Source organism: Papaver somniferum, chromosome 1, assembly GCF_003573695.1.
Source record: "Papaver somniferum cultivar HN1 chromosome 1, ASM357369v1, whole genome shotgun sequence".
Taxonomy (NCBI): domain Eukaryota; kingdom Viridiplantae; phylum Streptophyta; class Magnoliopsida; order Ranunculales; family Papaveraceae; genus Papaver; species Papaver somniferum.
Genome location: NC_039358.1, coordinates 121,733,456 through 121,758,453, shown reverse-complemented (window position 1 = coordinate 121,758,453; position 24,998 = coordinate 121,733,456). Strand labels below are relative to the sequence as shown.

General features: G+C 37.2%; 4 protein-coding genes across 4 annotated transcripts; 2 read left to right on the top strand and 2 right to left on the bottom strand.

The window, feature by feature from the left end:
* Positions 1-1,800: 1,800 nt before the first annotated feature.
* Positions 1,801-3,874, bottom strand: LOC113332416. The gene is made up of 2 exons (XM_026578964.1): positions 2,488-3,874; positions 1,801-1,948 (listed from the first exon to the last, which is right to left on the bottom strand). Exon 1 carries the CDS (start codon positions 3,291-3,293, stop codon positions 2,490-2,492), a length of 804 nt encoding a protein of 267 aa, XP_026434749.1. The 5' UTR covers positions 3,294-3,874; the 3' UTR covers positions 1,801-1,948; positions 2,488-2,489.
* Positions 3,875-14,948: 11,074 nt separating this feature from the next.
* On the top strand, positions 14,949-19,299 carry LOC113298886 (putative disease resistance protein RGA3). Its single transcript, XM_026547754.1, has 2 exons — positions 14,949-18,505; positions 18,926-19,299. Exon 1 carries the CDS (start codon positions 15,025-15,027, stop codon positions 15,730-15,732), a length of 708 nt encoding a protein of 235 aa, XP_026403539.1. The 5' UTR covers positions 14,949-15,024; the 3' UTR covers positions 15,733-18,505; positions 18,926-19,299.
* LOC113350083 (disease resistance protein RGA2-like) lies at positions 16,206-19,503 on the top strand. Its single transcript, XM_026594159.1, has 6 exons — positions 16,206-16,532; positions 16,953-17,576; positions 17,675-17,747; positions 17,843-18,458; positions 18,926-18,989; positions 19,429-19,503. The coding sequence occupies exons 1-6, from the start codon at positions 16,206-16,208 to the stop codon at positions 19,501-19,503; spliced, it is 1,779 nt and encodes a 592-aa protein (XP_026449944.1).
* A 385-nt stretch (positions 19,504-19,888) lies between these two features.
* On the bottom strand, positions 19,889-24,948 carry LOC113298878 (nucleolar complex protein 4 homolog). The gene is made up of 15 exons (XM_026547747.1): positions 24,499-24,948; positions 24,325-24,417; positions 24,102-24,181; positions 23,780-23,838; positions 23,587-23,617; positions 23,347-23,447; positions 22,884-22,942; positions 22,475-22,576; positions 22,308-22,366; positions 22,052-22,226; positions 21,723-21,896; positions 21,023-21,182; positions 20,846-20,903; positions 20,652-20,757; positions 19,889-20,410 (listed from the first exon to the last, which is right to left on the bottom strand). Exons 1-15 carry the CDS (start codon positions 24,856-24,858, stop codon positions 20,165-20,167), a joined length of 1,863 nt encoding a protein of 620 aa, XP_026403532.1. The 5' UTR covers positions 24,859-24,948; the 3' UTR covers positions 19,889-20,164.
* Between the last annotated feature and the right edge of the window lie 50 nt (positions 24,949-24,998).

Genomic DNA, 24,998 nt, shown 5'->3' with positions numbered 1-24,998 from the left:
CATTTGACAATAACATTCGCATGAAAGCCATCAGGCCCAGGACCCCCGTCTTGGCCTAGAAATTTAAGAGCAGCAAAGAACTCGTCTTCGTCGATAGGTTTTTCAATACCTTGATTCTCCGCAAACGAGATGGAATTAAGGCCTAAATTGTCCAACGAGAATTTGGTGTCGTCCTCAAGCTTGAATCTATTGTGAAAATGGTCCACGATACTGTTTTTGATAGTGCTTTGGTCTTCCACCCAAGAGCCATTGATACGTATACGAGCATTGGTATTTCTCCTTCTTCTGGATTTAGCAATGCGATGAAAAAATTCTGTGTTCCTGTCACCGTCTAACTGCCACTGGACTCTAGATTTAGCTTTTATGTGCATCTCTTGCATATCTGCAGTGTCTTCAAATTTAATCTTCAATTGGTTCCTTGAGACAGATTGCTCATCAGTAATAGTACCTTCGTCCAAGAGTTGATCCAATAACTTAATTTGCTCCAGAGTTCACTCGAATTTGCGATTAATATTGCCAAAAACATCCCTATTCCAGATCCTTAATTTAGCTTTCAAAAGTTGAAGCTTTTTAGCCAACTGAAAACCCGGTGGACCTACAATCTCAAACGAATTCCACCAGCCTGCCATTAAGTCAAGAAGAGGGTTGTCAAGTAACCACATACCCTCGAATCTCCACGGAGGCGGACCCAATCCTCAATGTTGCAGCTAAGAACAATAGGCTTGTGATCTGACATAGGACGAGCCATGGCCTTTACTGAAATGCAAGGAAAGTGAGCATCCCAATCCCCATTAACCACAAACCGGTCAAGCTTGCTTCTAGAATGAATGGACGAACTACTAATCCAAGTATATTTAGCACCTTGAATTGGTAGGTCAGTTAGATGTTGGGTATGTATATTTAAAAACATAATTTTGTAATATTATACCAAACTTAGAGAGATAGTGTGGTATATTATTTTGGGCTCCCAAAATTCAGGAGAGCGGAGTCTTTGGGGTCTTGGAAGGTCTATGATTCAAAAACTTATTATTTTTGCACATCTGACTTTTGGTTTTGAAAAACGTTTATGGTAATTATTCTCTAATTAATTGTCTTTAATTTTGACAGTCTTTTCTTCCCGTTTTCTTACGGAAAGTTAATTGAAGGGAGTTACTCAAAATTTATTTTCATTAAATTTGATTGATTCTCTTGAGCTATATTAGACTAGTTTTGCAGAGGATGTGAGTTTTACATCTATTTTTGAGTTCTGAGCAAGTGTAGAAAGAGTATTGTGATTCGATTTCACATAGTGCAGAGAAATCGAACAAGAGAATATCAGCTGTTTTATCCCATAGATTTTTCGACAATTTTGACTGCTAGCACAATCAAAGAGGCATAGTCGCGAAATACCTTAAAGATAGCGACCTAGTCTGCGACTCAGCTGTTTGAGATTTATTTTGTGAATTTTCTATATTGTTTCCAACATTAGATTATGGTTGTCAACGAATTCACCGAAGTCCTGCATTCCCCTTGAAATTCCAGTGCAACCTTTTCTTTCCGCCATAAATCTCACTTCATTGAAATCCCCGCAAATACACCAAGGCCAAGCCCAAATTTCATTCATTAAGCTAAGTTCCTTCCATAATCTACGTCTCTCCACCACACTGCAAGAACCGTATACTCCAGAAAGAAGCCACTTGAAGTTTTCAAAGCAATTTTTAAACCAATATTAATAGAGAAAGTTCCAACAATATAATCAATCATCTCAATTTTATTAGGATTCCAGAGAACCAAGATACCACCTGATCTACCGACGGAATCAAGAGCAATCCACTCAACTAGACTTGGCCCCCAAATTTGTCCAATAATGGAGTCAGTGCACTTGGTAAGCAAAGTTTCTTGAAACACAATAATGTCAGGTTTATGGATAAGGCACCACCTTTTATTTCTTGCCCTCCTCTTTGCATCCCTAAGAGCAATTGCAGTGGTGCGATCAAAACCAAAGATCAAAGATCAAAAAAAAGATCAAATTTTGGGTTTAGTCCGTGTTGTCACGTAACGGTCCCGATTAAAATTTGGTCGCGCGTAATTTAAATCTCCGCCCCAAAAAAATTTCATCGGGCGTATCTCAAATGTCCGCCCAATCAATCACCAGGCGTACTTTAAATTTACGCCAATTTTTTTTTTTTTTTTAATTTGAATTTTCATCGGGCGTAATTTAAATCTCCGCCCGTTAACGCGCGTACTTTAAATTTACGCCCAGCAACAAGCGTACTTTAAATTTACGCCCAACTATATTAGGATTTGGTATTTGGTCGCGACCAAATATGGTCTGGAATTTGATCTTTGGCTGGGATTTGATCTTTACTCCGTCCCACTGCGTCACGATCTCATCCCAAATTTTTGGTTATACTCGTCCATTGTGGATGCTCTAAGGCTTTTCACATTCCAAGTAATGATGTCTAACATTAAAACAATGAAAAAGAAAGAGACCCAAAAAAGACATACCATTAAACAACAAGTACTGCCGCCCTGCACTCGAAGTTGAAAACCTCTGGCTTTTTAATAGCAGACCTAATCAACATTCGAATAATATCATCGATATCCCCTCCGATACCAGAAACATCATTTACTGCTTTGATCATCTCAATAGCAGGTAGGTACCTATCTTTCATATATTGAGTAACAACGGCTTCTTTCTCTTTGTCTTCCAAGGCTTGGGCGAAATAATCAGCGGAAGGAGTAGAGATAGGAACATGTTTAGGATCAGGATTACATTGAGTACGGATTTGGTTATCCACCGAAGATTTCGATGAGACAAGGCCGACCTTTTCTTTGTCATCTCCGCTGGGGAAATTGAAACCAGAGGTGAACTCACTGATATCATCGAGAGATTGAGTAGGATCATCGTTAATATTTGAGTCCTCCACCATTGATTCAGAATACCCAGTTGAATTTGATACCTCTTCCGAGATCAATCCTAAATTTCTCTTCTCCTTTTCTTCAGTAGAAACCGAAGATAAAACCCCACGCTCTTGAATAATAGCATTATCGCTAGAGAAATTATCTTCCCAAGATCGACTTTGGTTAGAATTAGAACTGGGAGAAGATTGAGATGAAGAACTAACATCGAAGTAAATCTTTGAACTATAATTTTTCTGTTCAATGAACCCTGAAGGCAAAAACCCCGTTTGCTTCAATTTGGAATCAAGAGATTTGGATTGGCTAGAGGGCTTTTGATTTGTATCTGACGGCCCAGACGAAATTGCTTTATCAGAAATGAGCCCATTAGAAATAATTTCCGTTGGACGCATGTTACGAGGAACATTAAAATGTGGAGTAGAACGAACCACGTCAGTAAATGACCTAGTCTTCTCCGCGCTGTTGACTTGTGACACGCCTTTTTCAGAAGTACCAACAACCGCGCTAATTCTCCAATACACGGTTGACAACGTTAACACCTTTATCAGACTCTGAAACAGGAGTCAGATTTTTGTCGATAGTCGATGACTCACCAGGACTGGTGTGCAATTGAGGCATGATGACACGAACACGACTCATTGCCGATTCAACTACTTCAGATTGATTTTCCGATGACGAGATTCTTGTTGAGAATGGCAAAGGTTTATAGTTGATATCCACTATGAAAGACTTCTTCTCCAGTGGTCCTTTGACAAGGAGTTTGACCGCTTTCTTAATGCCATAACCCACTTCCAACGAAAAGATTTTTGCTTCCACTTCGCAACCAGCCTTAGAAGAATTGCCAGCAACATTCTTCCTTTTCGAAAATGTAGATCTCTTACCAGTAACTAACGTCCAAGCTTGATGATCACCAGGAAAATCTGACCTCGGTCCATGAAAATCCATCGCTCCGAGTTGACTCGCTCCGCTGCTTCTCTCTCTCCGCTGCTTCTCTCTCCTGCTTAAAGTCGTAGAGAGAAAGTAGAGGGCTCCTTATGTCAGAATTGTAGGAGACTAATTTGTACATAAAGTTTTGTACAAAATAAATTGTACTCTATGTCTAGAGCAGACATGGTGACGTGCAGTAGGAAGTGATGATTCAAAATCATTTATGGAAAACTATGTGCTTAACGTAGAAGAAATGCTTGGCAAGGAAATAATCGAAACAAAGGTTGATAGGGAGGTCAACAGTGGACTCCGGAGCTTTGGACGCAAAGTCGGAGGTAAAGTAGAAGTGATTTTGGATTTTCCTTGCATATATACTTACGGCCAAAGTATAGCATGTTGGAAATAACACATAGTTTGGAATTACGGTACGTCTCGGTAAATAAATTGAGGACTTAGTATGGTAAAGCAATTTCTCTCAAATGCGCGCATCCAAAAGAAATTGTGTATGTGAATTTGTATCAAGCCGTAAAATGATACGAATTCTAGAGAGCGTATAATTGCGTCATCGAGGGAAATGGGATAAGCCTATAAAGAGTAGTATTTATAGCGGACACCCAACCTAGCGATTGGAGATCCCATGGTTATCTAGGTTCAAAAGGGACAACCAAGCTATAAATTTATATTCAACGGATATATTGTGAGAGTTACTCTCTTTCCCATTTGTATGATGAAACAGTGTTTCCTGTCAAGTAAGAGGTTGAGAATTCCTCTTAATAATTCATATGGCTTAGTTTTCACTAAGAAAGTATGGCAGGATACTTTTAAAATAGGAGATCACTTATATGAGTGTGAAGTGGGGCCGCTTCTATGATAACTATAAGGCTAAGTTAATCTAGAGCATTCATGAAAACCAACATCGTTCAGGGCCGAAATGAACACAACCGAGAACCGGATATGTAAGGAAATAAACTGTGTGATATCTATTGCATCTGTTTACATCATAAAGTTGGGCGGTTCAAGACATCGCGTTCACCGAACAACTAGTAAACCCGGTAGGTATTCACTACCGAAGATTCAAAGCCAAAAGCTATCTTTCCCGATGCAGTGATATTCCATGCACAAACTCTTTCTAGCGTCTGCATTAAACTTGCATGAATTTTTATTCAATGTGGGGGATTGTTGGAATTTTTGAATGAAAATATGAATAGGTGTGTCAACTCACTTGAGTCTTTTCAACATTAGTGTCTTATCCCAAGGGATGTGACTCTCCACTAAGGGCTGTGACTCTTCATGAAAGGACTTCTCCAAGAGTCACCTCTAATCATATAAACCCCACTCATTCTCCATTGCAAGTATGTTTTTAGAGTCATAAAACTTGTACTAGAAATTTAAGAGTTTGCATGTGTCTTCAAGAGTTAAAGAAGATTTTGTGCTACATCCATTCGTGTTTGTTGTTCGGTGTTATCGAAGTGCTACGAAAAATATCGAGGTATTGTTGAATGTTGGAGACATATGCCGCTAAATCTGTAACATCATTTTATACAGGGCATCAAATGTCTTAAGCAAAGAGATTACTCGCCTCAATACACCCAAGTAAGCTTGTTTAAGTTTTGTTTAGATATCTCATCTTTTTCTATCATTTTTTTCTTGTTTTCTTGTTGGTATTACAAGATGTAATACATAAACGAAAACCATGTTACAACGAGTTGTAACTGATCGGTGGATAATACACGAGTCGTATTATTGGAGAATCGGTAACAAAGGTATTTACCCAACATAATCTTCCCAAAATCTAGTTTCCTTTCCCTCACCAATCTTGAATCCGATATTTTTGTTGAAATCTTCAAGCTCATTATAGATATTAAAAGACAATATATCACCTTTTGGTCCTTTGGGATTGAGAGTTTCTCAACCGGTAAACTACAATCTCCATCCACAACGCATCTTTCTCCAAACCAAAACGCCACCACCATCTCTTTAGAAACGACGAGTTCACTTGCTTGGTTCTCCGTGTACCAAGACCACCCTTTTCCTTTGATTTTGTAGCAATTTTCCAACATATATTTTGGATTCTTTTGCTATTAGGAGCATCATCCCATAAGAAATCTCTCACGACTTTATCAATTTTCTTAGTAATTGAGCACGGGGAAAGAAAAATTGAGAGATCATAAATGGGGAGACTATCCAAAACACTTTTGAAGAGAATTAGCTTGCCTCCTCTTGCTAGTGTTTTCCCATTCCAAGTAGCAACTCTTTTCGTACAAATTTCAAACATCTTTTCCCAACATACTTTCATCCTAACATGTTAGCATAATATTCAATTCCTTCTTCGACCCCGACCCAAAATAAGCTACTCGTAGAGAAATTTTTCTTCAATCCCGAAGTTAGATCGAAGAAAAGAAGTAGGTAACGAAGAGCATCAACTTGTTCTCTTTTTGCATCAAGAAGAATAATATTATCATCGGCAAATTGCAAATGATATATTTTTGTTCTCCCCTCCTTCACCGAGAAATCTGATATTGATCAAAATCTTGTGCTTTACTCAACATACAACTTAGTACTTCACCAATGATAGTAAAATGAAAAGGAGATAGTGGATCTCCTTGACATAATCCCTTATCACTACCAAAGTAACCGTAAGACGATACATTGACAAGAAAAAAGGACTTTGTGAAAGTTAAACAATTTCTAATCCAAGCTCTCCAAACACTACCAAATCCCATTTTGAATAAAACTTCATTTAAAAATTCCAATTTACATTATCAAATGCCTTTTTCAAAATCGAGCTTGCAAACCATCCCCGGTAACTTTTGAAGAAGTCTAGAATCTATACATTTATTTTCTATTAATATTCCATCAAGAGTTTGTCTTCTTCTGATAAGACTAGATTTGAGATGTTGAGATGAGAGTATGAAGATATACCCTTAAGCGTTCTGCTAATACCTTTGAGATGATTTTGTAGACACTCCATATAAGGCTAATAGGCCGAAAATCTTTTACTTCCTCTACACCTGCCTTCTCAGGGATAAGCACAAGAAAATTGTTTTTCAAAGACTTATGAAGAACATTGTGGTCAGGAAATTCTTCGAATACCTTTTTATCAAATCTTGTTTAAGAAAATCCCAACAAACGATGAAAAACTTCATATGATATCCATCCAGACCTGGAGCAAGATCAATTCCCAAATTTTTAATAGCATTCTTAATTTCCTCTTCACTAAAAGGTCTCTCCAACCATATGCTAGCATTCTCATCAATACGCTTTAGACACATATTTTTTATTCTTGGATGATTGTTTGAAATTTCTTTAAATGCTAACTCAAAATGATTTGCAATACCCATCTTGATTTCTTCTTTGTTTCCTGTCCATTGTCCATTGATACGGAAGATGGACCCTACACCACATGATGAAAATGCTCTAAGACCCTACAAAACATGATGAAAATGTTTGGTATTTCTATCTCCATCTCGGAAGAATCTGATTCTTCACTTTCTTCGCATCATTATACTTTGACGATGATGAGCCGCGTCAAACTCCACTTTAGCCGTCATAATCATGTTTTCTTCCACTTCGGTAAGATCCCTTTCATCATCTAGATCATCTAACTCTTTCAACTTGGTAAGTGCTGTGTCGATATCCCTATCAATGTTCGGGTCTTTAAGACCATTAAAATTCCACGAAAATATCTTAAACATTTAAACAAATGGAAACCCATTCGACACAAAACCAATACATCCAAACATTAATTTTTAGCACCATATCCTTGAGCCATTTCATCTCTAAACGCATACGCATGAGAAAAACTGAATCCGACACAAAATTGATTTCCTTTATTGAAAACTCAGTCCCCGAATAATTACCGGATTCTTTGAGTTTGTTGTAAAGTACCTTAAATATCTCATATAAACCTTTTGCCATCTCCAAAGCATCGTCATCATCACGGCGTGATTGCTTCTTACCAGTACTTGTTTGTGACGCCCCATCATCACTTCCAACAGAATTCTCTTGGTGCATTTCATTAATTTCATTCTCATCACGGCTGTCATGCATGGTATTGGTCCCCTTCACCAGTTCTTTGTTCCCAATTTGCTTGCTTGATACTTCCCCATCTAAAGTGTCATAAGACCTAATATAAACTTCATTAGACAACTTGTCTTTTAATCTTTTCTTCAGACTTCTCAGCGATGAGTTGTCCAGGGAAATCGAGCTAGAAGTATGACCACCAATAGCCAAGCCATCTTAACAAGTGTTAGAAAAAGGAAACACCAACTTGGAATGGTCTTCCATGTGTCATCATGGTGATGTCCACTTTCCTTTAAGGGTTCAAGGCTTCTAGATCTGGGTTTTAGATGTAGGACATGGTGATGTAACGGTTTTAGAGGCCTCTAGAGCGGGAAGGCTACCCGCAAAGTAGTGCGGGATAGCACTTCCATGAGTGAAAATATCACTTTTCTTGTAACGTAGGGAGTACATCATTTTATTAGTTACAGCGGAAAATTAGTGATGCATAAACCAAAATATGGCTGCATAAAGTATTATATATCATTTGTGACTTGGTGACGTCATCTATTTCGTCATCTTAGATATGTATGCGTTCGTATTCGCTTGATACTAAATGGACCACTTTGCATAACTAATGAGTGTGCGGTATTTTTCACCCACACTCTCTATCTCTAATAAGAAAATGCAATCGGATCTTCCTTCCTCTTATTAAATTTTTAGACGAGAAATCTTTTCAAATGTTTTGCAGAAGTGATAAGAAATACGTCATTTTTTTTCTTGCATGGCGACATGGTACGTTTACAACTCTTTATTTTCCTAGCATTTGTAAGAATGGTGTTTCCAGAGAGGGAGAGATAGATTTTGAATTGGATGCTATTGCAGGCTTAGTTTTTAAGCTTACGATTGAGATCTTTTGTTGTCAAATTCAATTTTATAGGCGGCTCTAAAAACCTTGCAATTTCCAAATCAAATATGTCCCTTTTTCATTGCCAACTAACGCATGCTAAGGCCTTAGTCTTTTTGATTATAATGTAACTCATATCGACAATAATGCAACTTTAGTTACTTCAGTTGGAGGGAACCCGATTCTGATAATAACTAGATTACCGCAATGCAAAGAAGGGGACCCGAAGTTTGGAGCTTTTTGGTGGAATAGTAGGGACGGAATTTTATAATAGTTTTTGGAACAATTTTGGTATCAGTAATTCAATAACACCTATAACAGTTATACTTGTATATACTTGACTTGTGACATTGTTGTAACAAATTTTTAATAACAACAGTAACTTTAAATCTTGTGGCTGAATTGTTTTGGTAACCAACGGTCATGATCTAAATTAAAAATATAAGTGACGTTTTTATTGCCATTTTCACGACGCAATTACCGTTAATTGGTTCGACCTAAGATCGTTTTAATTGCGCCTAAAAGTAACCTGGTTTGATGACTCTCCTATTGCCTATCCAATTTCGAAAAAAAAAGACCAATCGACGTTCAATTTTTGCAACGAAATTAAAAAAAAAAAAAAGCGTTGCATGCAATTGCATTTTTAGCCACCATGGTGAACATATAGAAGGACTCCCTTCGGTCGTCCAATTAATCAGTTGCATGCGTTATGTGACCCATGTGTTGATATTTTAGTTTGAATTCACATATTTGGCAAATGATTTAATTAGTGATTCTTTTTAAGTTTGTCATTTGGAAGTAAAGTAAAGCACCCCTTATCTAAATATTTATTTAATACAAATTTACCCTTTCTAATTAAGTTAGTGTAATGATTAGTGAGTTAAATTAAGCTAATTAATGATTATTGAGACTAAATTAAAAGAGGAGCGATCCGTTGACAGGCTCCATATTTACAAGATTTGACGGCCTGTCTTCAGCCGTAGGATTATTATTTATGAACGGTTGATAATTTACATTTGAATCCGGGTTACTCCGGGTTTCCCAGTGCCCATATTGAAATTAGTTAATTCTCGACTTTCCTTCATCTCTTCTGGTGCACAAACCGTTCTTCATCTTCCTAAACTGACTTGATGTAGATCGATTGTTCTGAAACTCGGAGCAATCATCAAGATCTTAAAGGAAAAAAAAATCGGTTACTCCTACTTTATATAAAGTCGATCTTTGGAGTTTTTGATAAATCCTAAAACATTTTCCCTAGGAAAAATAGGTGAGATTAGAATTTTCTGAAGAAAATATAGTCTGAGTTATAGTAATCCTTACAAGATTCTATTTTTATCCTTGGATATAATAATATCCATTATTGATAGCTAGGATGAAAGAGAAAAAACCCTTTCTTGTTTACTTCGATTGCTTGGATGATGGGAGGACAGACTTATTCCAATTAGGGATGGTCATGGGACGGGTATGGGGCGGGGATCTTGTATCCCAGTCACTGCCCCGTTCAAAAAAAAACCCCACACCCTCCCCATTATCCGCTTGATCTGGGACGGGGCGGGTATGGGAAATACCCGTACGGGGGGCGTTTTCCATGGGTTACCCATAACATTAAGTTCAAATATGAAGAGTTAATTTAATAATCAATATTTAAGTTCAGCCAATAAGAATAATAGTCTAAGAAAATGAGTTCTAAAATCCCAAACTCATAAATTCATCGTAAAACAAACAAAGAAAAAAAAATTGGTCTATAAACGAGCATCATTCATTTTAGTTCTTAATTATTTCTTATCAAGTATCTTCCTCCATATGGATCCCCCATCGTCTGCTTCAGTTTCTTATACTTAGGAAAACTGATTAATTCAATTAGAATCGCTAGCCTAATTAAAAATCTCTCTTCCTTTAAAAATATAAATTTCTTAATTATATATATAATAAAGAAAGCTTAAATAATATAATATAATCAATACAATGGAAGAGATTCATAGTTTTTTGGTATACCTGATCGCCCTCTTCCTTGCCGCCGGTAGTAGATGATAAATTGATAAGAATAAAATAAAAAATTAGATAAAACTTTTACGTTTTTTTTATACTTTGTTTCCGTTAATATGAATCGTAGGATTAAAATACCTAAAACTAAAAATATAAAACCCTAAAATGGGAAGGTACGGGGCGGGTATGGGACGGGGACCTAGAATCCCATCCCCGCCCCATTCCCACTTCACTGATTTTGGATATTACCCATACCCAACCCCATCCCGTTTGTACGGGTGAAACCCTACCCAATAGAAACGGGTACCCACGAGGATGTGTTTGGATGGGGCAAATGGCCATCCCTAATTCCAATTGATTTTGAGGTTTTGTTACCATATATTATCCGTAGTGGGGAATTTGTCAGTTGTGGGAAGGGTTTCTGTTTCCTTAATTAATCAAATGATCTAATTTAAAACATGACCTGCAACTAGATTCTTACATTCATTAAATTGAATTTGTGCTCAATTGATTCCTCTGAACCAGAAAATATGAGATATCAAAAGGTCCCAATATTTAGGGCCTGTTTGGTACAGTTTTGAAAAACAGTTTTCAAAAATAGTTTTCCACTGTTTTAAAAACATACCCTTTTTTCCTTGTTTTCATTTTCTAAAAATTGTTTGGTAAACTGTTTTTGAAAACAAGGAAAACCAACTAAATCAGATCAAATGTAAAGATTCGTCTAAGAGATAGTGATATTAGCCATGACTCACTTGCAGTCATTCCCCATCTCTTACTTTGTTCTGAAAAGAAGAAAAGAATAAAGAAAAGAAAAAAAGAGAAAACACAGAAAACAATAATTTGTTGTTTTCATTTTTTTGTTTTTAAAAACAGAAAACAGATAGAAAACATTTTCTGAAAATGTCCTTACCAAACGCGTTTTCTCCTGTTTTCTGTTTTCTCTGTTTTTAAAAACAGAAAACTGTTTTTGAAAACTATACCAAACATGATAGTCTTCTCCTCATTTTAATTTTGATTGGGAAAACTTTCACTGTTAAAAAGAACAGAAGAATGAGAGAAAACCCATGGGAGAGGGAGGGTACAGAGAAAACCAAAGAAGTTTAAGAGTATTTTATCGTGGGTATATATGATGACCCGAATTTAATGGATGTATCTCAACCGTCTTTGTGTCAGCAGCATTTCATGATCCAACGGCTGAAATAAGGCTGTTAAATCTTGTCAATTAGGAGACTGTCAAGGGATCCCTCCTCAAATTAAAAAGTCTGGCCAAATTGGGGTATACGCAGATTAACTAGGGTATATCTATTTTGTTCCCAACCATAATAGTGGGTTGAGGGGTGTCTAATATGTATGAAGTTACCTAATTACCCTCCCCTTAATAATAACCAAAAGTACCCATTTTTGGTTTTAGATCCAAACCTTATTCTTTTCCTACTTCTTCTTCACCAATCTAATAATCAATTCCCTTCTTCTTCTCTATATTTTACCCTTTTCAAATGAAAAAAAATCGTCGATTAGAATTTTTCATTGTCGATTAATTCTTTAAAAACTATCTAATGCTTCAGTTTATGTTTGCATGTCAAATCAGGTTAGAAAAAACGAACTTGTGAATATGCAGTTGCGACGCCTGCATGGTGTTTGTTCCGTGACCTTGACGACTTTTCATGTTTAGATGTAGTCGCTTTCTTCCTAGGTTGAATACCATGCCAGCTTTTCATATTTGGAAATACCATTTATATGGTCGACACGATATTCAACCTTAATACCATGCCGGCTAAATGTGTTTTTAACAATCGTTGGTTTCAAAATTTTTACCCTACCAACTAATGCTTTGAAAATGTTTTCTGAGTCCATCATGGTATTTGAATACCTACCCTGTCGGCTGCGTATTAGTCGGCATTTTATGGACTATAGACCCTGCCGACTAATTGTTTGGAAAATCATTTGTATTCCTGTGTTATGTTTTATTATAAGCCGCATGGTATTTGAATGCGACCCTGCCGATTAAAGTTAGTCGTTACCTTCTTAATTTGAGTATGGTTTCATTCAACAACCTTGCAATCCCTTTTTTAAAAGTGTTTGGGTAGTGTGCTTTCATTCCGTTGCAAAAGATATTTTCAAAACAAATTTTCTTCATCAAAAATCTTTCCACATGAGTTCAATCAAATTTTTTTTTCATAACTTGAATTCATAACTTCAGAACTTTTAATCTACTCAATTAATTAATCTAAACTCAATTAATTAACCTAATCAGATTTTTTAAGGGATAATTGGCCTTTGGTACTCGGATTTTGTCCAAGACTAGGCTTTGGTCTAACATTTGTCCAATGTTAGTGCTTGGTACCTGGACTGCACGTTGACCTATGTTGACTAGGTTAAGTAGAATTTTATTTAAAGGACCTGAATTATTTTCATTATTTTATTTAAACCGTTAGATCCTTGTTATCTCGACGACCAATTTTTTTTCATAATAACTTAACCTTAATCTCTTCTTTCTCGTTTTATCTTCTTCCTCTCTCCCCCACCACTGCCTCCGACATTTTCTTCTTATTTTTTTTCCTTCGTTATTGACAGATTAGCTGAATCAGAACCAATGTCGAATTTATTTTCTTCTTTCCCTCAAATCACTCCGAAACAATTCCAAATTGCTCCCATTCAATTTCACTTTTAGGGTTAGTAATTCGTGGGTCTGAAATTGAAATTTAGATTTGTATTTGATATTTGTAATTGGGTGTCTTGCAATTGAACAATCTTATTTGTGAATTGTTCAAAATATTTTATTGTGAAGTTCATTAGTTGATAAGATGAAGATGATATGAATATAGGGTTCTTTTGGATTTTGTTATCAAGAATCATCCTGGAATCGAGAATAACAAGATGATGAATTAGGATTCTTCTGAGAGAGTTTAGTTTTAAAGTCAAGGATTTTGATTTGTTGCTGCTATTTTGATTGGCTTGATTTGGATTTTCAGGGCCGTTGGTATGAAGAAAAGATGGTCGAATTAACGGGATTCTTGGTGGAAGAAAGAGATCTATTAATGTATTAATCAAAGACGAGAAGTAAATGAATTTAAGATTTCCAATCAAACAGAGAGAAGAAATCAAGGGTTTTGTGGTCGCTGTGGGTGGACGAATTGAACAGAAAACAAAATTCCTACCATGAAACAGGTTGAGGAAGAAATTGGAGGTTCTGAAATTAGGGTTCTGCTATTTGTGGTGAACACCATGGGTGGTGACGTTGAGTTTGCGACGGAGAAGCAGTTTGGTGGAATTGAAGCTGAGATGGAGATAAAATATGATTGGAGGAGTCTTCTGATGGTTCAATATCTGGTGGTTTGAAATCAAAGCTTGAGAAGCCGAAGAACAGGTGGTACGAATTATTAGAGTGAAAGAGAGAAAGACGGTGGCAGTGATGGGCTTGGAGAAGATTGATTATGTAAATGTTAAGAAAGCCAAGGTTATTATAGTAAATGCATAGTATAATATAATTTTATTTTGTAGTTTAATTAATAAATTAGTTTATTAGTAATTTTTAAACAGAAGTCAATATTTAACCTAGTCAACGTAGGTCAACGTCCAGTCCAGGTACCAAGCACCAACGTTGGACAAATATTAGACCAAAGCCTAGTTTTGGACAAAACCTGAGTACCAAAGGCCAATTATCCCTTTTTTTAATGCTAATTATACAAGAACATATTAACCAATCAAAATGTAAATGATTAAAGGGTGTTGTATTTTACTTCATAATGAGCCGGGTCTTATCTCATTAGGTATACCCCAATTAATATGGGTGAACCCCAATTTGGCTAGGATTAGCAAGTTGATTTTTGTTTGAATAAGAATTATTGAGCCAAAGAGGAGGCTTAAAGATGCACACCATGGCAGCGCACATCGCAAAAGTTGTTCCACCAAAGTAAGCCTAAATTAGGGAAGGGCATTATAGAATTTTCATCTTTATCCAATTCGGGTTGGGATGGATATAACACTCGTAGCCCCCTTATTTTCATTTTCTCTCCGAGATCCCCAATTGAACGAGTAAAATCTAGGGTTCTCCATCTCTCTCAAAAACACTCACCCTTCTTTTCATTTTGCGGTTTGTTCCTAGGGTTTGCGATCATGCCTGTAGCTGCAGCTGCAGCCGGCGCTGCTCTTGCGGTATTGAAACCTTCAATCAGTGCAATTTCTGAAGAAACTAAGCGAGCATGGGGCGTAGGTGAGGAGTGGTCAAGCTGGGGAGGACTTTGGAAGCAATTGAAGATCTGTTTGATTCGGCTGCTGATGAAGAAGGGGGTAAGAATCTTGAAATGGAAAAGTGGTTGCAAAAGCTTCAGTTTGTTGTTTATGATATTCAAGATGTCATGGATGATTTTTCTTATCAATCAAAGCATTATCAAAAGCACAAGGTAAAATCCCTACTTTCACTCTCCAACCCAGCGTTATTTGCTTTCCCAGCGTTATTTGCTTTCCAAATGTCCCGTAAAATTAGTTCGATCAATGGAAATTTAGATGAAATTCATAGGAATTGTGAACATTATAAGGTGAAAAGGGCTGGAACTACTTACCAGAACAATCAGACTAGTGCAGAGTACGGTAATAGGCTAGAATCATCTCATGGGAGAGATCCAGAAGTCTTTGGTAGGGAGAAAGCAGTTAGGGAAATACTGCAGTTCATGAACCAAACACTTTCCCCTTCATTACCTGTAATTGCTTCTTCTGACGAAACAAATAGCGTGTCTACATTATCCATCGTGGGCATGGGAGGTTTGGGCAGGACTGTGGTTGCCAAATTGGTATACAAAGATGCACCCTCAAGCTTTGAGCTAAAAGCTTGGGTGTGCCTCTCAGAGATTTTTGATGTGTACAAGATTTTAGGACAGATTGTACAGTCGATTACTGGCAAGCATTATGATGATCCATCAAATGTGCATTATGACAATCCATCAAATGTCGAAGCCCTCACACGACAAGTCAGAGACATGCTTAGCGGAAAAAAGTTTTTTGATTGTTCTTGATAATTTATGGAATGAGTATGATAAGGATTGGCAAAAGCTCAAGAGTTTCCTCGACTATGGTGGCTGCGGAAGCAAGTTATTGATCACTACGCGCAGCCAAAAGGTTGCGGCTTTGGTCAGAGGTAACATCTACAGTTTGGATAGGTTATCAGATGGAGTTTGCTGGTCCATTTTACAAAAGAAAGTAGGCGGAGCAGAAGAACTGACACAAAATATGATCAGGATTGGTAAAGATATAGCAACAAAGTGTAACGGGTTACCCCTTGCAGCAATATCACTTGGAAGTCATCCTGGTTAGCAATCTTAAACGATAACAGCTTGTGGGATGAGTCGGAGGAACACGAAAAGCTCATTTTTCCATACTGAAATTAAGCTATGATTGCCTGTCTTCTCCTTTACAAACTTGTTTCTCGTATTGTTGTATATTTCCAAAGAACTGGGTGATAGAAAGAGAAATGCTTGTTGGATTATAGATGGCCGAAGGATTCCTTACCTCATCAGGCCGTGGAGGAAAGCCAGTATCATCTGAAGATTTGGGTAATGCATATTTTGAAAATTTGGTTTGGAGTGGTTTCTTTCAAGACGTCGAGTTGGATGCCTTCGGTGCTATTCACAGATGCAAGATGCACGATTTGGTGCATGATCTTGCAACCAGCCTTCTACATCGTGATGAGTTTATGACTGTGATGCTTGGAGAGAAGGAGGAAAATATCTCAAAGGTTCATCGTGTACGGCTCCAATCTGGTGAGGGAACTTCAGCATCTCTTGATCCGCTTACTAATGCCACAAAATTGCGCACAGTTATAGCTCCCAACCAAAAGGGCTTTCCCTATATTGATTCTCTGTTTCAGCATACGTGCCTTCGAGTTTTGTGTGTTAACAACAGAGATTGTTTCAGCATATGCTCACTCTCTTCGGAACCTGATTTCTCCAACTTATGGTCTACTCCGTCTATTTCCAATCTGACGCACTTAAGGTACCTAGACCTTTTGTTCACTATATTATCTCCTAAGATATCGTTGAATCAGTTATACTTCTTAGAAACCCTAGTGCTGCGTAAGTGTTCAGGAATTCCGAAATGTCTTCTTAATGAAATAGGTTCATTAAAACATTTGAGGCACATAGATTTGTCGGCTACGGACATTCATGTCATACCCGAAGATATCGAAGAGTTGGAAAAACTTTGATACTTTAATCTTTCATCTACACTGATCTCCAAGGTCCCCGACTCAGTCACTCGTATCACCAACTTAAGGACGCTGGACTTGTACAACTGTAGTAGACTGGAGGCCTTACCTAGAGAGCTAGGATCATTGACAAGATTAAGGCATCTTCATTTGAAGAATAGTCGGGTCCAAGTTTTACCACCATCATGCATCGACAAACTCTGCAATCTGGAGCTGGTGACTTTGGGAGAACATTGTGAGCTTCCAAAGGAAATTAACAACTGGACGAAGCTCCGAATCTTTAGGTACGACAGTTACGATAATAGAAATAGAATGCCTAAAGGTGTAGATAGACTTACTGGCCTTGAAAAACTGGATTACATTGTTGAAAATGGAAGTCCCAACAGTGGTAGTGGTGTCGATGATTTAGCAGACTTAAATGCTCTTCAAGATTTACTCATAGTGAAAGTTGAGAACGTGAGGGGAGGAAAAGAAGGCGCCGAGACAGCAAGGCTAAAGGACAAGCAGCACCTTCGCTCTTTGCGTCTATCTTGGCTTCCCATTAGTGTAGAAGAAGAGAAGGAAGAGGAAGAAAAAACGCAATACAGAAGCGTGGATGATACCTTGGTGTTGGAGGGTCTGCAGCCTCCCCCAGGTTTGTTACATATGGATTCTCCGGTGCAAAGCTTTCAAAGTGGATGGTTGGTTCTTCTCTATCACTTTGCCTTCCGCATCTGCGTTCGTTAACTTTACTAAGTCTTGGTAAATGTGAGCAGCTTCCAGCATTGGGCATGCTCCCATCTCTTGGGGTTTTGATGCTTGGTGATATGAGATCAGTGAAGCGTCTCGGTGAAGAGTTTTATCATCAACAAACAAAGCCGAAGGAGGACAGTTTTTTTTCCCTTGTTTATATTCATTGAATCTCAACTTGGAAAACCTAGTAGAATGGGTTGCTCCTCCTTCTTCTTCTTCTTCTTCTTCTTCTTGTTTCCCTTCACTTCTACGATTGGAGGTCAGAGGTTGCAAGAAGTTGAGAAAGTCACCAATAACTTTGATGGCTTCTCTTGAAGAATTGTTTTTGCATGATATCAACGATGATATGGTAAACTCTTTGGTCAAGGAAGGAGGAGTAAGAAGTCTGACAGGACATGCTTCTCTTGAAGAATTGTTTTTGCATGATGATATCAGAGGAGTAAGAGGTCTGACAGGACATATTATTATACTTGAATCTCCGGACTTATTTTATTTACCACCAGTGGGCGAACTAGTGCAACACAGCGCACATCGTCTTAGCATTTGCGGATGCTCTAATTTCCGAGGTTTCCGCAATGATGAGGTACTAAACAGCAGCAACAACAACACTTCTTTGAGATGGCTGACTTTAGCGCTTTGCCCCGTCTTGACGGCTTTACCAGATTTGCGACCGTTCACTACTCTCCGAAAATTGTCTATTCACCGATGCAAAGAGCTAAGCAAGGAGTCGGTTCCCTATGATCTTAAGGAATCTCTCTCATTTGTTGAAGAATTCGATGTTGATTTTCTTGAAGAAAAAACGACTCGGTGGTGGAAGTCCTTCCTTCCCTCGTGCAGTACCTGATTGAATTATGGTATTCTGCTGTTTTGCGTTTTATTTACCCTCAAGCTTAGCGGATATCTGAACTTAGAATAGAAATTTCTCTTTATATGCCCTTTATGTTTCTTGAGTTATGGTGCTCTGCTGGTTTGCGTTTTATTTACCCTCAAGCTTAACGGATATCTGAACTTAGAATAGAAAATTCTCTTTATATGCCCAGTGTTTGCTTTTGTTAAAAGTCCTGTCCTGCTCACATTTTGGGTAAATGCAAAACCAAATCCATAGTTGGTCTTGATCCAGGATTGTTGTACACGTAGAATGCAGATAACTGCCTAGAGTAATACGTTAGGTTAGGCGTTGGTGAAGTGCAGTTTTGAACTTGAAGTCTGTCCGTTGCCGTATCAAGAATTCAGTGTGTACAATGTCCGTTTACAATAATTCTTTGTGCTTGCAGGTTTTTGAGGCATGTTGTTGCTGGTGTGCGGAAATTATCTTCTCTTTTGCAGTCGTCTTTGCACGTACGTCGCTGGGACTTGTGTAGTCTCCTTCTCTCTACTCTTCCTGAGTCCACTCCTTCATCGCTCTTTGACCGTCATAGCGGCATAATTCCCATTACATACCCTTCTCTCAACTTTTTTTTATGTTCTCTGTTGCACTAATTTTGTCTTCTGACTGGTCACTTTCTCTTCTTTGCTTTCTAAGCATATGCTTCTTAACTGCTATCTTTAATTTTGTGATGTATTCAAGATTCTGATGTATTCTCTGCATCCTCAATGAATTCTCTTTATGAATCAAAATAGAAAAAAATTTGTGTTGTTTTCCTGTTTTTCTTCTTTGTTGTTGATAGATTTCATTTATAAATCTCACTACCCTGCCTTGTCATCCGCTGTTGGTGTTTGTTGTTTTAAGCGTTTGCATATTGAAAAAGTAGCCTATGGTTCCAAATTACTACTGCAGGTGGTTATTCGTTCTCATCTTTTTCATTCTCCTCTGGTTTGGTACTCGGTGGCTTCTGATGTTATGAAATATTGATCAGAATGGAGGAACACTTCGCTCGCCACATCGAAATACAGTCCTTTCCAGTTCACTTGGAATTAATGTTCATTAGCATCTTAATCCGAAGGCTTCATCCTCTCTTCCTACAATTTTTAACTCATCTATAGTGTAAAGGAAGACGTTCCTCTACTGCTACCATTAGTCGTTTGCAACAGAAATTTATCCTTCATCTAATTTTGATATCTTTAATTTTAGGAGGCATCTTTAAACGAAGTGCAAGTGGATTTGATAGTGAACCTTATCTATCTTATTGTTACCTCATCATAAGCATCCAACACATGGAGTGTATGACGTGGTTTGGTGCTGATTAGACCAAGAAATGGGCTCATATAGGAAATGGACAGACGGAAGAAAAACAGTAACAGAAGGCAAACCAAAACATGCATTACGTACTAAGAACTAGGAGTAGCATTACCAAATCCATAATGGATTTGCAGTATTGAAAAATTAACTTAAACAGATGTTATAAACTACACTCGCTAATCAAACAAGCAGTTCTTTGTCGGAGAGGGAATCTCTAAAACATCATTTTAGAGGGTCTCCAGAAAATCAACAATACACTGTGATACACTGTTGTCGTACAAAATAGAAGTACATAGATACTATTTCCACAGAGCAAAATTGGATAACATGGATTTCAGGAGGATGCGACTTTTTGTTTCTTTATGGACTTGATGTTGTTATCGTCCTCAGTGGTGGAAACTAAACCGTCCTCAGTGGTGGAAACTAAACCATTCTCGGCATTAACAGATTCCAGTTTCCTTTTGTTATACTCGTCTTCATCAAATTTGAATGTCCAACCAGCAAATTCACCCTCTGGGAAAAGAGAAGTTGGAATGGTGTTGTAGAATGCAAGTGGGACCTGCTTTATCCTCCTGGCGGTCTGCACAAAATTCACGATTTCAGACATGATCACAAAAGAAATTATTGGTAGTAAGATTTTGTAGAAGATTGTATCAACAGCCTCGGTTAACATTACAATGATATGAGGATTAACTGCTTCAGTACTGGTACCGTAATCGTGGTAACAAGTTGTCAACATGCCAATAATAGTATTGAAGAAAATATTGTGTCAACATGCCAACCTGCCTATAAACTCTATAGAGATTATCACATGATCTTACCTCTGCTCTAAATATTGTGGCATATGAACCTGAGCTGAAATCACTCACACCCATTTCTTGGGTTTTGGATCTAACTGTTAAGTCATTTTCAAGGTCCAAAACGAATCTGCAACTCAAAAGGACGACGTGTGAGAATATAATTACTATAATGACCAATAACAAATACAAATGGGTTAAAGGAGAAGAAATATAACCTTGAAACGGGAGGGCAGTAATGGTGGCGAAGGGTGTCAATCTCCCACAGAGAACTTCCTGTTATAAAGTACTTGCGTTAGTGTACAAAGCTTTGGGAGACGGTTATTTTGCAGTTTTTCTACCACATAAAAAACTCTTTTCAAGTGTCATTTTTACAAGTAGAAATAGAAAATTACTCAAGGCATTAGATTTGGCAGGATCACTCTCTTCAATGTTGAAGAGATCGACGCCTGATTTTTTACTGGATGTATCCTGATCGCTTCCAGACTTAAGACTCTTCTCGCCAGGTTCATTTTCATCTATTGCGACATCTCCATCAAATTCATCATCAGCTTGCTACGCATACATAAAAACACAGAACAACTTTAATATCCAAAATTTCTCTATCACACAAAATTTCTCTATCACAGAATGTGTATAACTGTAAAATTCTCGACCGCAGAATTTTAACAAGGAAAAGTAAATCGGAGACTCAATAGAGAGCAAGATAACACAATCATTCAAGCTAAGCACACAACTAAATGTAACATATAGAGCCAAGAAGCTTGTTGGAAAGGTGTAGCAGGACAATGAAAGAAATTTGTGCAGAGAGAGGGTCTTGTGAATATGAAATTAATGTCCCACGCTAAACACTAAAACCCAGATATTTAAGATTGGCATCCATGATGAGTGTGAAAAAATGTTTTGCAACAGACAATTTACGCACCAAGCTAACACTAGCTTCCCACAACAACGAATATCGAGAGTCAGGAAGGTATTTCAATTCCTTTTAAGGTGAGTAATCCAACCCTCACTTATTCTAGTGTTTCTTTAGACAGACATTTAACACCCAATTCTGAGGCAGATGTAAATGGAAAAAGAGAATTGCTGGTTTACCTGGTGGACCAAACAGTTGATTGATGGATGTCTCCTCAAGAGATTGTGAATTAGAGCAATAATGATTAACGCTCCAGAGGGAGGTACAACGAGCGCCAGTCTACTCAACTTCTTAGTAAATGCAGATGCCAAATATGCTGAGACCATATTAGACTTTAAGCAAGAGTCCAGGAGCTGCATTGCCAAAGGTGTGAGTTAGTGTCAAAAGAATAATCTATAAAGTCATACATATGCAAAAGTAATCTATTAAGCTCCCCATTATACTGCTTTCCAGTCACAACTATTTTCTAAGTCTGTGTATCTAAGTTTGGGTAGAAGTCAAAAATTACCTCAAAAAATTTTGCCCGATGTTTTGCCATGAAGACTGAAGGAACCAACAACGTATAGAGCTTTGGGTAGAAATCAGGATACTCTAGCCCATGTTTTGTCATAAGAATGTGGAGGCTGCTAAGAGCCATTACACTGACAACGCCACCAATGGCATACGATCTTGTTAAGAAGTCACTGCATATTGCCAAACAATGAATTAGGTTTCACTCAGAATCTCAAATCAAGAATCTGTATAAACGAAGGTCACAGATTTACCATAACATCACGGGATTCGAAAGAAATGGAACCACTTTATCATGGAGAGCAATGAGAACCTGAGGGTTGTAATAGAACAAGGGAGCCAGCGGTCAAAATAGTTATACAACAAGCCATTAAACTAGGAGTACAGACAGACTACGGATTAAGAAAGTTGCAAAGGTTACCTCCTTGTACAGATCGAGCGGGAGTTTTAATCTAAGAAATGATAACCACGCATTGGTGAACTTCAACTTCATCTTTTTAACAATACGAGATGATGACAAGACCTGCACAAGCCCGAAAATTTGGGTGCCCGATTGAAGTACATACTGATAGGATGGTAAGTACAAAACAAGAAAAATCCTGATTGCTATTAGTTTCATTTTAAGAATTTGATGAAATACTCAGATAATTAACAATTGGAAGCAAGGATTGTCCTCATCCACCAAGTATCTACCTTATGCTAGTTACAAAACATATGTTATCTTAAAAAGTAGAAAACACTGATATGAAGAATAGAAGGTAACTTTAAGTTGTAACTCTAGCATCTGGAAAAAAAAATACTGAAAAAGTTGAAACAAGAAATGTACTTACACTATTCTTTTGTTTCTTCGATTTAACAGGATTTTCCTCATCCTCCTTGGATAGAAATCCTAGTATAACACATTGAGAGACAACCTCAGGAGTTAGAGCACTTACTTCATTCAAAATTATACTCCCTCCGTCCTAGTTTACTTGCCAAAATAGGATTTTGCAAAAACTTGAAACAAATTCAAGATACTTCCACATACACCATCAATCTTTCAAATCACTTGTTTACTATACAAGTTTTTGTATCCTAGTTTTTATTTCTTTCTTGCTGATTAGATAATTTTAGTGGGAAATATAGTAATTTTTTGGTACACTTTTGTTAAAAAAAACTCAATTTTGGCAAGTAAACTAGGAGGAGTACAAAATTCCCAATAATCTACAAAACAATTCCTTTTTGCAGTGTTGCATTGAATTACTTCAAGAGAATAATTGTTTCATTTTTTATAACCAACAAAATTTTACTCACCTAACTCGCTCCATGTCTTATAGTCAGATTTCTCCTCCAACATCTCTAGAGGAATGTTGGATAAGATAGAATAAATATTGCGGGAGGCAAACTCGGCATCGCTGCAAAGCAGAATAACATAGTTAAGCCACTTATTTATAAAACAAAAGTTTATAGCCCAAAGTACAAAAATATAGAAAGAGATGAACAAAGTGTTTGTTAGAGACAGAGAAATCATAGATTAATCCAGATGAAACTAACCTCGATTTAGATAACACCTCACTTCCATCATCTATGATCACATAGCCATGGTACAAAAAGCAGAAAGTCCAAATCAGAATGCAAGAAAAGAGAGACAAAATGAGGCGCATATCAGCTTGTGGATTCTGTATATGATCAATGAAAGAGGAGAAGATAAAAAAAGGCTAAAAACTTGACAAAATAGTGCATGCACCTGAAGCATCATTCCCCAAATCCTTGGACAGCTTTTTCAAACTAATATACGTAAAATAACTGCAAGATTAAAAGAAAAACTAATGAGTGGGTCTGATAACAACCGTGTTATGTTTCATATAATTTAGGCAATATCAAGAAGCAAAGTGTTAGTGAATTTCGCTTCAGTAATCAAAAGAAGGAAAAAAAAAAATCAAGAGGTAGTTCAAAGTGTTTTAGTGCTGAAAAAAATGCATCAGTCATCAATTATATATTCACAATCATTCATCAGAATAAGCAGTTAAGCACCAGATACACAAACATGGTAAGTAAATGTATCATACCAGACATCCATATACTTGAAAAAATCTTCTGAGTTGGGTGGCCTGTTGAGTAAGAAATCAGTGGAGGCTGTTGAATAAACCTGCAATTAGTGAACAACCAAATAATAAATGAAATTAACAAACACAAAAAGTTCAATTAAACATACTCAATGAACGGATTAGAGGAACCCAAATTCAAAGCAACAAAGATAAGCAAAAAAACACAGTAGTGTATGGAACTTACCACAGACTTAAGAAACCTGTTGTATAAAGAAGAATCAAATTTCCCACCTTTCTCCCGCTTCACAAAATCCATTATAGAATCCAATGCAACATCCTAAAAACCAAAACAACGAAAGTAAGAACAAGAAAAACAAAAACCAAATTCAATAAAAGAACCAACAAAACAACTGCTTACTTTTAGGTCATCAGTAGAATCTTCAGAAACAGCAACAGCAATAAGAGAATTAACAAACTCATCAAACCACAATCGAAGCATATTTTTGTATTCTAAATCAGCGTCTACAACTGATGATTTTCTTGTATTCAATGTAGATTTAGATGAAGAAGAAGGAGGAAGATCAGAGAGAACAGGAATAAAGAAAGATTGTAAAGAGATGATGGATTCAAAAACATATTCAGGAGATGAAGATGGAGATATGATTGTAAGAAGTATTGGTATGTTGTTAATGTGAGCTCTTGAGGTTAAAAGTTCTTGCCCTAGTTTTTTCACTTTCTCAATACTGTATTGTTTTGATTTCTTTTGCTTCGAAGCCATGATTGAGAACTTGATTTGTGAGTGAGGAAATTATGATAATATCTTCGACTGCTGCACGGAGAGATGGAGAAGAAGAAAAAAGCGTGAAAAAAAAGGGTTTGGGCTGGGCTCTAGGGTTTTAGAAAAATGAGCATCTGCTT

Bases quoted from the DNA above. Each gene is read 5' to 3' on its own strand.
- LOC113298886 (XM_026547754.1), top strand. From the start codon at position 15,025: ATGGAAAAGTGGTTGCAAAAGCTTCAGTTTGTTGTTTATGATATTCAA.
- LOC113332416 (XM_026578964.1), bottom strand. From the start codon at position 3,293: ATGCGTCCAACGGAAATTATTTCTAATGGGCTCATTTCTGATAAAGCA.
- LOC113298878 (XM_026547747.1), bottom strand. From the start codon at position 24,858: ATGGCTTCGAAGCAAAAGAAATCAAAACAATACAGTATTGAGAAAGTG. The intron at 22,227-22,307 runs GTAAATCTGTGA...GGCAATATGCAG, and splicing joins TCGAATCCCGTGATGTTATG to TGACTTCTTAACAAGATCGT. The intron at 20,904-21,022 runs GTAATTTTCTAT...ACTTTATAACAG, and splicing joins TGCCAAATCTAATGCCTTGA to GAAGTTCTCTGTGGGAGATT.
- LOC113350083 (XM_026594159.1), top strand. From the start codon at position 16,206: ATGGCCGAAGGATTCCTTACCTCATCAGGCCGTGGAGGAAAGCCAGTA. The intron at 17,577-17,674 runs GTGCAAAGCTTT...AAATGTGAGCAG, and splicing joins TGTTACATATGGATTCTCCG to CTTCCAGCATTGGGCATGCT. The intron at 18,459-18,925 runs GTGGTGGAAGTC...TTGTGCTTGCAG, and splicing joins CTTGAAGAAAAAACGACTCG to GTTTTTGAGGCATGTTGTTG.